Consider the following 15,103-nt stretch of genomic DNA (forward strand, 5'->3'; position numbering starts at 1 on the left):
CATGAATTAAACATTTATTTACAGCTTTATCACATTGAAATAGAAGAAAACATTTGTTTTTAAGAGGACATAGCACATTTTTAAAGAATAAAGAATGTTGCTACAATTTTAAATAGACATACACATTTATAATCTTTACTAATCCCACATTTTGTTTAAAAAATATAAAAAGATGTTACACATCATCCATACCTACCCAAATAATGTCCTATTCCAATAAGCAACACCAGAGGGAGCTGTGCGTCTTGTGAAATACCACGTCCCCTCAATTTTGCAACGTCATCTCTCTGCGACTTGTATCTGCAACCACCACGAACGATGTAAAGTTGCCTTTTTAAGCTACTTCAATCATTTATTTAACGAATATATATTATGTTGTTGTTATAGGGAACACAGTTTGACTCGAGTGTATATTTCACCTATCTGTGTTGAATTAGCTAAATAGAATGTAGCTAGCTAAAACTAACTGTATGGGCAGGTCAGCATTGAAAAACACGTCTTGAGATATGAAGACATCAAATTAGTGTAAATTAGTTGGCTAACATTTTTTGGTAAACTTTCCAAATTTCGATTTAATAAAATACGCTAGACAGGGTGGGATCTTTTTGTGTCGGTAAAATTAATTATGCGACAAATGTAGGGAACACGCTTTTATGATCAAATATTGATGTAATAACTTTTATATCGAAGTAAACTTGTATCTCGATGACATGCTGTGCGGTCCTCCCACGGCATTAGTTTTTTTTCTGCCGGGGGTGATTATGTGCATTAGCACAAATAACCACATCTGTAATTTAATTCCCGTCCGAATTGACAATGTCAGTCATTTTAGAGGCAAGTGTGCTGTTTAGCTCACAGCTGCAGGCTTGGGCATTTAGGATTGATTCTACTACGGATCGCTAAAATAATGATTATGATTACACTTCCTCAATTCAAATATTATGGCGACACCATACCAAAGATGGTTTAAAATTTTGGGAGCCAAGATCGAGTTATCAGTGTAGCCTGGACATCTTCAGGCATAAAATAAACACATCCAGTCCGCCGTTATACCGGTCAATTTATCTAGGAAAGAAGAATTGTTACAGGGGGGTAGTTTGGGAGAAAAAAAACGAATTTCGTCCAAATCACCTCACAAAATATGGATATTCTGGTGTAATAATTACATAACCAACTTTCTCTCTGTAGGTTGTTATTGATGCTCCTTGACAATATTGAGGATCTTGTTCTGGTGACATGCTCATCTTTGCTTGGCTGCTGTTGACAAATAATCGTATCATGTAGGCCAGGGATCTCCAACCCGGTTCCTGGATAGAGCTAACCTGTAAGTTTTCGCTCCAACCCCATTTGTAACTCACCTGTTATGTAATCTGAAGCCTAGTAAACTGCATGCTTTCTCTGACTAGATGTAGTGGGAGGACCACACAGCATGTCATCTCGTGACTTCAAGTTTACTTCGATGTGATGGTTATATCAATATTTGTGCATAAGTGTTAGTGACACATCATTATTCTACTATCAATCTACAGGGCGCTTTCTCCAGTCCAGAGAAAGGAGCATATGAAAGACAAGGCCAAAGAGCGAGTGAAGGGAGAAATAGGGTCCCACAAAGGAAGAGGCTGAGCGGGGCAGGGAGAAGGAGAAGGGACGCAAAGGACGTAGCTCCACTGGGAGCAGCAGGTTAGACACAATTTGAGTGACCGCTCCTTTCCCATCTCTCAGCCACAACGCACCTCTGCTGAATCAGACCACTTATCTCAGCAGTCACTGCTTTCTGATCTGTCCCCACAGTAAGGCCCTCTCCCTGTCAGAACGTAACTCTGGCTCCAGTTCTTCCAGCGGCTCCAGTTCCTCCTCTGCCTCGAACCGCTCCAGGTCTTCCAGCTCCCGATCCTACAGCTCCTCGGGGTCACCCAACCTCATTCGCCGCCACAACAACAACCACCAATGCTCGCAGTCCAAGTATGTGTGACCCGTAATGCAGTGGTCCAGCCCTTAGTTAAAGTCCGTGCAGGCTAAATACTTTCAATTCACCTAATGGTTTAACATTCAAGAACATCATTAGTTGAATTCAGTATGTTAGTGCTGGGCTGTCAAAAAAACCTGCAAACTCCATAACTCTGCAGGACCAGGGGTCAGTGTACACTCCGGAAAAAACAAATCCAGAGACTGAAGGAGAGGGATCGTTGAGCTTGGAGGTGTGACCTTTTTTGGGGAGTGGAGGAATAAAGAGTAAGAGCTCTTCCATTTGTCCTGTAGATCCAAGGAGAGGCGTAGGAGGAGCCCCAGCCCCTGACCCACCAAGGTGTACCTGGGCCGACCTCACCAGAAACGTAATCAAGGTGAGTAAAGATGACTGCTCAGTCTCCAAGTGTATGTGCACATCAATGGGATTCAATATAGCCTATTTGAATGCATTTTTAGTGTCAAGCTGCAGACTGTGTGTTGAAGGCATTGGAGGTTTCTGGGCGTAGGGAGCAATATCTCTAGAGGTTGGGTTTTGACTAAAGTCTCTTCTCTTTTCAGGGACACATCCAGGAGATCTTCGGCACATATGGCAAGATCAAAATGATTGACATGCCTGTGGACAGGCTCCACCCACACCTGTTGAAAGGTTACACCTACATGGAGTTTGAGATGGTCGTTGAGGCAGAGAAGGGTCTCAAACACATTGATGGAGGTTGGTAGAGACCAATGGTTCTGAGTCTACATGCAGTTAGCATCTATAGTTTGAATGCATGGTAATACTACTCTGTTGGACTCTCTGTCCATAACCTATCCTCAGTTTTTACTTTACTCAAACTATTAGACCATCATCAAAAACAATCTGGTTTCCTCCATACCGTTATTTTTCATCTGTGACGTCTGCAGGTCAGATTGATGGACAGGAGATCATAGCCCCCCTCACAGGATGCCTCCACAATGTGGTGACGCACCCCATCCCGCATAAGGAGAAGGTCAGTCTCCAATAGTGTTAACGTCTTTGCGTGTGTGGAGTTCTGTCAGTCACTAATGAGGTTTCACAGTACATTTCTGTAAATACATACAGTACCAGTCAAAAGTTCACACACCTACTCATTAAAGGGTTTTTCTTTATTTTTACTAATTTCTACATTGTAGAATAATAGTGAAGACGTTAAAACTATGAAATAACACATGGTCAAATAGCCCTTACATAGCCTGGAGGTGTGTTGGGTCAATGTCCTGTTGAAAAACAAATTATAGTCCCACTATGTGCAAACCAGATAGGATGGCGTATCGCTGCACAATTCTAAATAAATCAGACCGTGTCACCAGCAAAGCACCTCTTCCATGCTTCACGGTAGGAACTACACATGCAGAGATCATTCGTTCACTTACTCTGCGTCTCACAATTACACGGAGGTTGGAACCAAAAACTCAGCAAACCAAAGGACAGATTTCCACCGGTCTAATGTCCATTGCTTGTGTTTCTTGGTCTCTTCTTCTTATTGGTGTCCATTAGTAGTGGTTTCTTTGCAGCAATTCTACCATGAAGGCCTGATTCACGTAGTCTCCTCTGAACAGTTGATGTTGAGATGTTTGTTACTTGAACTCTGAAGCATTTATTTGGGCTGCAATTTCTGAGGCTGGTAACTCTAATGAACTTATTCTGTGCAGCAGAGGTAACTCTGGGTCTTCCTTTCCTGTGGTGGTCCTCATGAGAGCCAGTTTCATCATAGCGCTTGATGGTTTTTGCGACTGCACTTGAAGAAACTTAAAGTTCTTGAAATTTTCCCCATTGACTGACCATGTCTTAAAAGTAATGATGGGACTGTCATTTGTCTTTGCTTATTTGAGCTGTTCTTGCCATAATATGGTCTTGGGTCTTTTACCAAGTAGGGCTATATTCTGTATACCATCCCTACCTTGTCACAACAACTGATGAACTTTTAACAAGGCCCACATGTTAATTGAAATCACTTCTAAGGGTGACTACCTCATGAAGCTGGTTAAGAGAATCCAAAGACTGTGCAAAGCTATCATCATGGCAAAGGGTGGCTACTTTGAAGGATCTAAAATATATTCTGATTTGTTTGTACAAATTTTACCCCTATTTACTATTGTAAGAGTCTTATGGCTTACATCTGTATCCTGTAATTAGATTGATATTCTTTCTAGATATTTTTTTCTCTTGTGCATCCTTGATTACAGAATGAATGGCAGTTGACCATGTATCCCCTCAAGTGTGAAGATAAAGACCATTTGTCATTTCCCTGGCAAATAAGTCTCCTAACCTTTTGTTTACATCCCCCTCTGTGCCTCTTAAGGTCTCGGTCACCACGGAGACGCTCTCCGGTTCGCCGCAGAACTCGCTTGCTCCCCCGGTTGCAGACGCCACAGCTCACGCGCCAGCTCGAACTCCTCCAGGTAGAGCTGCCTGGAACCCCTGACCTCACAGCTCCCCTCCTCCCTCATTTTCCATTTCTTCACTGGAAAAGTTTGTATCTGAAGTTCTACCCAGCTTCCTATCAGTGTGTCCTTCCCTCTAATGATCACTGACCTCACAGGAAAAAACATGACTATTGAGACAGCCTTTCTCTCACCATAGTATATTTTTATTGGTCTGTAAGCATAATAATAGTTGCTAGGATACATCTGAGGCAAGCTAGCACTGTCAAGAGGAGTGAAATGACCCCCGACCCTCCTCTCAAGCCCTTGTGATTTATCCTAAAGAGCTAAATGGTGGTTGACAGAATTCAAATTTTTGTGGAACTTTTATAGTTTTGTACATTGAGTGTTTTTTGTTTTCATATGCAACTGTTTTTAGTTTGAGGCCAGCTTGACATGTGCGGCCTGATTTTTATTTGTCTTGACAATAAAACGAATGAGGCTCGGAAACAATTTATGACTGGGTTTCCGTCAGACTCATTCACACCACCATACTACAACATTCCATAGTACGTTGAGTGGTTAGTAAGGCCCTTTGATGAAACGTAGTAAAGCATGTATTCAAACGTTTCCTTATTCATAATGCATACTTATTCATAATGCATACTTATTCATAATGCATACTTATTCATAATGCATACTTATTCATAATGCGTGGGCTTGCTAGACTGGGGGACGATCTTTTGTGTACCGTGTGGACACAAGTTTGAAACATACCACTTTGAGAACTGAGAAGCCACCTCAAATCATTTGTCAAGATTCCAAACGCAAAACAAAGCATGGTTCATTTACCAAAAAATATTTATATACACACACACACACAACACTTGAAACACTGCCCCCAATATATTACATTGTAATTTTATATACAAGACGTGGACGAGAGAAGCTATCGTCGTGTCTAATATCACTCAAGCATGACAGCATCCATCTGTGTAGGAAGGAAAGTTTATGGTTTAGCCTCGTTCTCCTGGCTGGGTTTGTCCATCAGGTCTTTGAACCCTAGCTTCTCCAGAGGTTCCTTGGCCATCAGCTGACTTAAATAGCAGAAAATAGTTTCACATTGGTGATCAGAGAAGTCAAATTCTAGTCAATGGTGTGTGTGTATACCTAGTCATCTCATTCTCAACAGGAAAGTAGCAACTAAAAGAACAGTCAATACTCACTTATCCATCCGGCATTCAAGGTAGTCTTTGGACTGTACTCGACACAAGGAGTTATCATAGCTGTTGTCTTTCAAGCACTTCATGAATTTCTCTTTGAATGCTTTACACTCTCCTGCAATGACAAACAGCAGATGCAATGGTGCATTGTCTTTCAATCACTAAACAACTACAGGGGAAAGCTAAAGCAGTTTAACTGTCATTCATTGCTGTATGCCTGTCATTTCACAGATCGCATACATCGGAGGTCAAACATCTCTTTCCTATACAGCTGGAAACTACAGGAGCTTGGCACGTCACAGCTATTGCTGGAACTAACGAGTCAGTTACTCAACAAGGAGTGGTTTATTTTTCTTACCGAAATGATCCAGAGGGAAGGATCCTTTGTCTGGAGCACGGGGCCGAAAAGACTTACTGCTAAAGTTCATTGCGGTCGACATGATTACTTTTTGTAAAGAGACGTATCAAAAATAAAAACAAGACCTTCGCGATTATTTCAAGCAATAGCGCAGTTCAGTCGCAGCACAGTTATGACGTAGACACACGTTCTGAGCTAGACGTGAATAATCAACCCACAGATAACATCGATTACGTTTTCGACCATGGAGATCCTACTCAATTACTTGAGGGGCTAAGTCATAAACCTTCAAAGTTCCAGAATGGTGGGGAATTCCAGCCATATTGGTCAGGTGTGTTCGTAAATTTAATATTGAGTGTTCAAGTATGCTCTGGGCATTTGTAAAATCAGAGCATTTTCACATTGGCCATTTGTAAATTCAGCGAGTTTTCACTCTCAGAGCACACACTGGACGCTCTGACTGAGGAGTATGGTTGATCCAAGTTCTGACCTCACAATGTCAGTCAAGCACCCAAGCAAACTGGCTAACCTTGGCTAGCTTGCTAGCTACTTCCAGGTACAAATGAGAGAACACCTCACTCTGACCATTTTACTCGCCCTTGCAGAGCTGGTTAGGCAGTTTGTTATCCCGATCGTAGGTGACTAACTGTGCTGCTGGCAACAATTTTATTATGTTTTTATTATGTTATCAACACAGGTGTTGAACGTTCGTAAATTCTTCAGATATTCTGCGCTCTGGCACACTTGACGAGAGTGCTCTGAAAACGGAGCAGATGGCCAGAGTGAATTTACGAACGCACCCCAAACAAGTCTAATTGGAATGAATGGCAGTAAAGGAGTTCAGAGCACACACTGGACGCTCTGTGGCTGAGGAGTAGGGTTGATCCAAGCGTTCTAACCAACGGTAGTCAGGCACCCAAGCTAACTGGCCTATCTTTCTAACTACTTCCATATACAAATGAGAGAATACCTCACTGACCATTTTACTTGACCTAGCAGAGTTGGTTATGCTGTTTTCATGTTATCCAGAGAGTTGGTGACTGGAACTGTGTTGCTGGCAACAATTTAATTACGCTTTTTTTCAGACGTTTACTTGCACCGGCCATATTCAACTGGTGCTGATCATTCGTAAATTCATCAGTCATTCTTCACTCTGGCACACGCAGATAAAAGTTCTCTGAAATCGGAGGAGATGGCCAGAGTGATTTACGAACGCACCCAATTTCTTATCACAGCACTGGCAAACCATGGTTGACCCCTCCCTGACCAAAATGGCTGCCCCTTAGCCCATAATAAGAGTGTTAAATACCTTCTAGTATTCCAATTTCTAAATCGATGTTTTCGACAATCTACTAACTTTTAAAGGGACAGAAGAAAGTGGAAGTAAAGGCAACTACAAATACATCATATTTGCCAGTGAAATGTATGGACAGTGCACATTTTGTAGAAAATAAAATAGTCCTTATAAAAACTTTCACAATATGTTGGCTGTCAGTGTCAGAACGAAAGAATTAGGCTACACAGGTAGTAAAAAAAAAACAAGTAATGATCATCATACCACTGGAGGTCTCACTGCGACTGCAGACACATGAGTTGGAGGAGAATGAGGGGATGACACAGACTTCAGATAATGCAGTCAGCAAGACTTCGTAATAGAGCTGTAGTTTACAAGATAGAGACTTGTCAAACCTTCAAATCATCTCATCCAAGTGGATTTCTAATAGGCTTTTCATTTGCTTTTTTTGTTCAAAACCTGGAGCATTTTTTGTTCAGTATTTCGAGTAGCCTACAAGGTCACAATTGCATTTTTGCTTTATCCCAGTGAACGTGCTTTGTATTGAAGTCTTTCGGATTGGGTGGAGATCAAACGGCGATGGAGTCGGAGAGGAATAAACGGCTCTTGCAAGATGTCCTGGCCAGACCTGGAAACGATGTATGTGCAGACTGCGGCAATGCAGGTAGGAAACGAATGGTTGATAAAATAGAAGCGCCAAATCGTTTATGGTCCCTAATCATGCATGTGTGCGACGCGCGTGTCATAGCCTAGTGTAGAATGCACCTGCCAGTTAACCTTAAATAGCCTATACTGTTTTATTTTGTTATTGTTGTGACAGCTTGTCAGTCAGTGCTATCCCTATCTGCGATTCAACCAAGAATTGCCTTTTGTTCATTGTTCTGGAATGTCAAAATACAATTATTGGTTAAATCGGAGTCCCTATCTAATGAATGTCTCTATTTTATGCAATGTCATTATTTCTAGTGCACTTTAAAGTCAATAGTTGTGGAAACAGGAAATAATGTGAATTGCGTTTGTGAGACACACCTTATAGCCAGTGCTAAAGCATTGGCAGCCAGCGCCTACTGAGGAGCATTGCTGGACTATGGGACCTTGTAGGGCTGTAGGGTATAGGGGAAACTGCCAAATGTGTTGAGACATGCAGACCTTGTAAAAACAAAACAACAAAAAAACATTCATATACTTTCCTGAATACCTTCCATAATGTATGCCATTGTCTGTCACTCGAACCTACACTGTCATTCTGACAGACAAGAAAATTAGTGGTTAAACCAGTGGCGTCAGTTCAGCTACATTTAGGGTATGGCAAAACTCCGAAATTATACTTGGAGAAAAATAAATAAAAAAATGAGCCCAGCCACTGCTCAACCTCATCATAAATTGACTGATTTACTTGTGGAATGGCGCGTACCTGTACAGTGCAACATGAAATATATGCATAATAAACGCTATCAATTCACAAGCCCGACTTCAAATGCCGACATCAATGTGGAAGTAACCAGTGCATAAAACAGCTGACCGCGAATGCAAACGATGCCATACAAATCATACACATGCATTGAAATGAAAAGGCATAGGCCTACATCGAAGGACATACTTATGCCTACAATCAACAAGAACGCATGAAGACAAACCACCCACATGGCAAAAACTGGTTGAATCAACATTGTGTCTACATCATTTGAACCAAAAAAATACGTATGTGATGACGTAATTTGTAAAAAGTAATCAATGTCATGGAATGTTATATTTCTTTCACCCAAGTCTTAACCTAAATCCAATGACAGGGTGACGTTTTGGGTTGACTTCACATTGAATTCATGTTAGTTGACAACTCAACCAAATGTAAATCAAAACTAGATGTTGAATTGACTTCTGTGCCAGGTGGGAAACTCCACCAAAGAACGACCAAAATCACGAAATACAAAAGGAAAATCTAAACATGTCTTTTTAAGGGAGCAAAGGTCCCTTTACTATGGAGCACCAAAGCTGCCTTAATGAGAATAAAATACACACATAAATAGCTAAATAAACACACATAAAACAAATACATTGATTAATAATTGCACACATACATAGATACATAATTTAAATAATGAATCCCACTTTCTTTCATTTTATTCATTCATATTATTTCTGCATTTACTTTTATATTTATTCCTCCAGTATGACAATGAGGGGGTGTCAAGCAAACGTATATGGGTGATATTGATTGGTTGATCAATACCACTGCATGTTGATCTATTATATTTGTCACTTTTTTGGGGGTTGTAAATATGTGATATGCTGCTGTTCCACACACGCACCATAAAAACACTCAAAAAGAACAAATGGAACATTGCCCTTGCTTGACATAGAAACAGGTGAACAGTTTTGGAACACTGAGCCATTGACTACCTGCCTGCACCAGGTTGCTGTGTTAGGAGTGGGTCGCTTTTGACAGTAAGGCAAAGGACTATAGCCATATAGGTTTGAACCTAGAGGAAGACCAAGAGACGGGAGTAGGCAAGAAGGAATCGACCGGGATGGGCGAGAGGAATGTCAAGTTTGGCCAGAAAAGCATGGTAAGATAACGTTACCATAAACTAGTATCAAGCTAGCTTGGCTATAACTGATTAATTCGAGTTGGTTAGCTAACGTTAGCTGGGTTTTACAGCCTGACTCAGTTTTACACTTAGCTAGCTAGCTAGCGAACTAACTGTAAGTATCATAAACCATTATCTAGCTATGGTAGATAACATATTTGTCAGATATAAAGCAAGCAGGATCGTGGCATGTCAAAAGCAAAGCATGGTTGGCTAGCTCACATTAACTATATCACTTATTAAGCAATACTTAATTCATAAGCTAGCAGCTAGCTAACTACAGTGAGTCAAATGAGGAGCATGATGGAATAAATCACCTATGTGAAGCTAGCCACAATAATTGAATTTGCTGTTCCCCATAGTAATTGTTAGTGAGATGAGACATTGTGCCATAATATAAATAATATTTTATCTAGCTATAAATTCACATGTATGCCATGTAATTTGTCATAGCTGTTATCACAAAATGGCATGCATGCTTTTAATCAGATATGGTCATTTATTCATGTGAAATAGGCAAAGTCAGGGGCGCAACTTTGGTTTTAGATGTGGGGAGACATCAATTTTTTTATCCAGTCAGATTAACACTCGAAACAGCCTACCGCTCGGAGGAGTCATGGTCCTAAAGCACACTGTTGCCTTGTTTTGTATCACATTCCAATGATAAAACTGGAGGGCACAAAAATTCAATTTCAGAATGTCCCCCCGTCCCCAGTGAAAGTTGCGCCCCTGAGCAAAGTGACAAATGTATTGTGAAAAAAGGTACCATTTTCTTTTGTTAATCTCTGAAGGTCTACTTCCGGCGCCGACAGAGATGGCCGCCTCGCTTCGCGTTCCTAGGAAACTATGCAGTTTTTTGTTTTTTTTTACGTGTTATTTCTTACATTAGTACCCCAGATCATCTTAGGTTTCATTACATACAGTCGAGAAGAACTACTGAATATAAGAGCAGCGTCAACTCACCATCAGTACGACCAAGAATATGACTTTCGTGAAGCGGATCCTGTGTTCTGCCTTTCACCCAGGACAAAGGAATGGATCCCAGCCGGCGACCCAAAAAAACGACTTCGTAAAAGAGGGAAACGAAGCAGTCTTCTGGTCAGACTCCGGAGACGGGCACATCGTGCACCACTCCCCAGTATACTTCTCGCCAATGTCCAGTCTCTTGACAACAAGGTTGATGAAATCCGAGCAAGGGTAGCATTCCAGAGGGACATCAGAGACTGTAACGTTCTTTGCTTCACGGAAACATGGCTCACTGGAGAGACTCTATCGGAGTCGGTGCAGCCAGCTGGTTTCTCCACGCATCGCGCCGACAGAAACAAACATCTTTCTGGTAAGAAGAGGGGCGGGGGCGTATGCCTTATGGCTAACAAGATGTGGTGTGGCCACAACAATATACAGGAACTCAAGTCCTTCTGTTCACCTGATTTAGAATTCCTCACAATCAAATGTCGACCGCATTATCTACCAAGAGAATTCTCTCCGATTATAATCACAGCCGTATATATTCCCCCCCAAGCAGACACGTCGATGGCTCTGAACGAACTTTATTTGACTCTTTTCAAACTGGAATCCACACATCCTGAAGCTGCATTCATTGTAGCTGGGGATTTTAACAAGGCTAATCTGAAAACAAGACTCCCTAAATTGTATCAGCATATCGATTGCGCAACCAGGGCTGGCAAAACCTTGGATCATTGCTATTCCAACTTCCGCGACGCATATAAGGCCCTGCCCCGCCCTCCTTTCGGAAAAGCTGACCACGACTCCATTTTGTTGATCCCTGCCTACAGACAGAAACTAAAACAAGAAGCTCCCACGCTGAGGTCTGTCCAATGCTGGTCCGACCAATCTGATTCCACACTCCAAGACTGCTTCCATCACATGGACTGGGATATGTTTCGTATTGCGTCAGACAACAACATTGACGAATACGCTGATTCAGTGTGAGAGTTCATTAGAACGTGCGTTGAAGATGTTGTTCCCATAGCAACGATTAAAACATTCCCAAACCAGAAACCGTGGATTGATGGCAGCATTCGCGTGAAACTGAAAGCGCGAACCACTGCTTTTAATCAGGGCAAGCTGACCGGAAACATGACCGAATACAAACAGTGTAGCTATTCCCTCCGCAAGGCAATCAAACAAGCTAAGCGTCAGTATAGAGACAAAGTAGAATCTCAATTCAACGGCTCAGACACAAGAGGTATGTGGCAGGGTCTACAGTCAATCACGGATTACAAAAAGACAACCAGCCCCGTCACGGACCAGGATGTCTTGCTCCCAGGCAGACCAAATAACTTTTTTGCCCGCTTTGAGGACAATATAGTGCCACTGACACGGTCTGCAACCAAAACATGCGGCCTCTCCTTCACTGCAGCCGAGGTGAGTAAAACATTTAAACGTGTTAACCCTCGCAAGGTTGCAGGCCCAGACGGCATCCCCAGCCGCGCCCTCAGAGCATGCGCAGACCAGCTGGCTGGTGTGTTTACGGACATATTCAATCAATCCCTATCCCAGTCTGCTGTTCCCACATGCTTCAAGAGGGCCACCATTGTTCCTGTTCCCAAGAAAGCTAAGGTAACTGAGATAAACGACTACCGCCCCGTAGCACTCACTTCCGTCATCATGAAGTGCTTTGAGAGACTAGTCAAGGACCATATCACCTCCACCCTACCTGACACCCTAGACCCACTCCAATTTGCTTACCGCCCAAATAGGTCCACAGACGATGCAATCTCAACCACACTGCACACTGCCCTAACCCATCTGGACAAGAGAAATACCTATGTGAGAATGCTGTTCATCGACTACAGCTCGGCATTTAACACCATAGTACCCTCCAAGCTCGTCATCAAGCTCGAGACCCTGGGTCTCGACCCCGCCCTGTGCAACTGGGTACTGGACTTCCTGACGGGCCGCCCCCAGGTGGTGAGGGTAGGCAACAACATCTCCACCCCGCTGATCCTCAACACTGGGGCCCCACAAGGGTGCGTTCTGAGCCCTCTCCTGTACTCCCTGTTCACCCACGACTGCGTGGCCATGCACGCCTCCAACTCAATCATCAAGTTTGCGGACGACACAACAGTGGTAGGCTTGATTACCAACAACGACGAGACGGCCTACAGGGAGGAGGTGAGGGCCCTCGGAGTGTGGTGTCAGGAAAATAACCTCACACTCAACGTCAACAAAACTAAGGAGATGATTGTGGACTTCAGGAAACAGCAGAGGGAACACCCCCCTATCCACATCGATGGAACAGTAGTGGAGAGGGTAGCACGTTTTAAGTTCCTCGGCATACACATCACAGACAAACTGAATTGGTCCACCCACACAGACACCATCGTGAAGAAGGCGCAGCAGCGCCTCTTCAACCTCAGGAGGCTGAAGAAATTCGGCTTGTCACCAAAAGCACTCACAAACTTCTACAGATGCACAATCGAGAGCATCCTGGCGGGCTGTATCACCGCCTGGTACGGCAACTGCTCCGCTCACAACCGTAAGGCTCTCCAGAGGGTAGTGAGGTCTGCACAACGCATCACCGGGGGCAAACTACCTGCCCTCCAGGACACCTACACCACCCGATGTTACAGGAAGGCCATAAAGATCATCAAGGACAACAACCACCCGAGCCACTGCCTGTTCACCCCGCTATCATCCAGAAGGCAAGGTTGGTACAGGTGCATCAAAGCTGGGACCGAGAGACTGAAAAACAGCTTCTATCTCAAGGCCATCAGACTGTTAAACAGCCACCACCAACATTGAGTGGCTGCTGCCAACACACTGATTCAACTCCAGCCACTTTAATAATGGGAATTGATGGGAAATGATGTAAAATATATCACTAGCCACTTTAAACAATGCTACCTAATATAATGTTTACATACCCTACATTATTCATCTCATATGTATACGTATATACTGTACTCTATATCATCTACTGCATCTTTATGTAATACATGTATCACTAGCCACTTTAACTATGCCACTTTGTTTACATACTCATCTCATATGTATATACTGTACTCGATACCATCTACTGTATCTTGCCTATGCCGCTCTGTACCATCACTCATTCATATATCTTTATGTACATATTCTTTATCCCCCTACACTTGTGTGTATAAGACAGTAGTTTTGGAATTGTTAGTTAGATTACTTGTTGGTTATTACTGCATTGTCGGAACTAGAAGCACAAGCATTTCGCTACGCTCGCATTAACATCTGCTAACCATGTGTATGTGACAAATAAAATTTGATTTGATCTGATTTCTTGGAGCCTGAGCAGGAGACTCTGGGCCAATGGGAGATCAGGGGTGAGGGCTCTCTCTTTCTAGCACTCACTACATCCATTGAGCTCTCTCCAGGTGCTACAGAGACAGAATGGTCTAAGGCCTTCTGACCAACAACCTCTCCAGAGCACAGAGAAGCTAAACTAAACTCATAATAGTATACATGATGCGCTATGTAATCCTCCTTCGCTGTGGCAGTCTGCCTGTGTGATGACATAGCATATTATCCAAAGCCACTGGTTGGATTGGATTTTTTTGTACTCACGCCGAAACTCACACTCTCTCCTCCCTGTCTCCCAGGCATTTATCAAAACTAACATGTGTCCATCCCCCTATCCCCAGGTGAGTCTGCTGGGCTATGGAACTCTAGAGCAGCACATCAAAAGACCTGCCACCCTGTTGTCAGCTATGTGAAGGATGCAACTATCAAGGCTTTCAAAGGCCACATTTTTGGGGATGAGCAAATGCAATCAAGTTTTGCATAAACTCATACATTTTGTTACATTATAATACAAATACTTTTCCTACTTCCTGTGGTAACAAACACAACACTTGGAGCTTACGATTCAAAATGTCTAAAGTGAATGCTAAATAGATTTGTATTAATGCATATTAGACATAACACAGGTGTTTCAACTAAAGTATACTGTATATCTCAGACAAGATTGAAGAATGGGACAAAGTGAAAATAAGTCAATGCTTGTGTCCTTAGCTGTTGGTATGAATTTAAGTGGTTACATACAATACATGTTGACAGAATGGCTGTGAGACAGCGAGAGAGACTGTTGCTGTACTCCCAGGTAAGGCTTTTGGTTCCGGTACCACTGAAGGCCAAAGTTTTCAGTCAGGCAGCTTGAAGATGTGTCCTCATCCAGGCCCATGTCACAGCATGCAGTGTTCTGATAGGTAGATGACAATAAATGCATTATGTTCCTTCCATCACTGTCTCTAGCCTGGTCCAAGACCTGTTTAACCCTTCAGAGTAAACTGGCACA

At 42.7% G+C, this 15,103-nt stretch overlaps 3 protein-coding genes across 5 annotated transcripts in view; 2 read left to right on the forward strand and 1 right to left on the reverse strand.

Moving 5' to 3' along the window:
• Window positions 1-247: 247 nt before the first annotated feature.
• LOC115144391 (RNA-binding protein with serine-rich domain 1-like) lies at window positions 248-4,863 on the forward strand. Its single transcript, XM_065002416.1, has 8 exons — window positions 248-320; window positions 1,189-1,324; window positions 1,530-1,680; window positions 1,792-1,962; window positions 2,260-2,342; window positions 2,527-2,680; window positions 2,872-2,957; window positions 4,290-4,863. Exons 6-8 carry the CDS (start codon window positions 2,569-2,571, stop codon window positions 4,410-4,412), a joined length of 321 nt encoding a protein of 106 aa, XP_064858488.1. The 5' UTR covers window positions 248-320; window positions 1,189-1,324; window positions 1,530-1,680; window positions 1,792-1,962; window positions 2,260-2,342; window positions 2,527-2,568; the 3' UTR covers window positions 4,413-4,863.
• Window positions 4,864-5,193: 330 nt separating this feature from the next.
• LOC115143992 (cytochrome c oxidase assembly protein COX19) lies at window positions 5,194-6,120 on the reverse strand. Its single transcript, XM_029684548.2, has 3 exons — window positions 5,932-6,120; window positions 5,577-5,688; window positions 5,194-5,447 (listed from the first exon to the last, which is right to left on the reverse strand). Exons 1-3 carry the CDS (start codon window positions 6,011-6,013, stop codon window positions 5,360-5,362), a joined length of 282 nt encoding a protein of 93 aa, XP_029540408.1. The 5' UTR covers window positions 6,014-6,120; the 3' UTR covers window positions 5,194-5,359.
• Window positions 6,121-7,486: 1,366 nt separating this feature from the next.
• The window catches only part of LOC115143995 (arf-GAP with dual PH domain-containing protein 1), a 50,563-nt gene continuing 42,946 nt past the window's right edge, over window positions 7,487-15,103 (forward strand). Inside the window, exon 1 of one of the 3 annotated variants that reach the window (XM_029684552.2) lies at window positions 7,487-7,889. In XM_029684552.2, coding sequence (XP_029540412.1) covers window positions 7,839-7,889 — 51 coding nt within the window. In that variant the 5' untranslated portion in view covers window positions 7,487-7,838. The remainder of the gene's footprint in view (window positions 7,890-15,103) is intronic. The other 2 variants (XM_029684550.2, XM_029684551.2) reach the window with 2 other exon arrangements.

The sequence above is a fragment of the Oncorhynchus nerka genome, linkage group LG16, assembly GCF_034236695.1.
Source record: "Oncorhynchus nerka isolate Pitt River linkage group LG16, Oner_Uvic_2.0, whole genome shotgun sequence".
In the NCBI taxonomy this organism is placed as follows: domain Eukaryota; kingdom Metazoa; phylum Chordata; class Actinopteri; order Salmoniformes; family Salmonidae; genus Oncorhynchus; species Oncorhynchus nerka.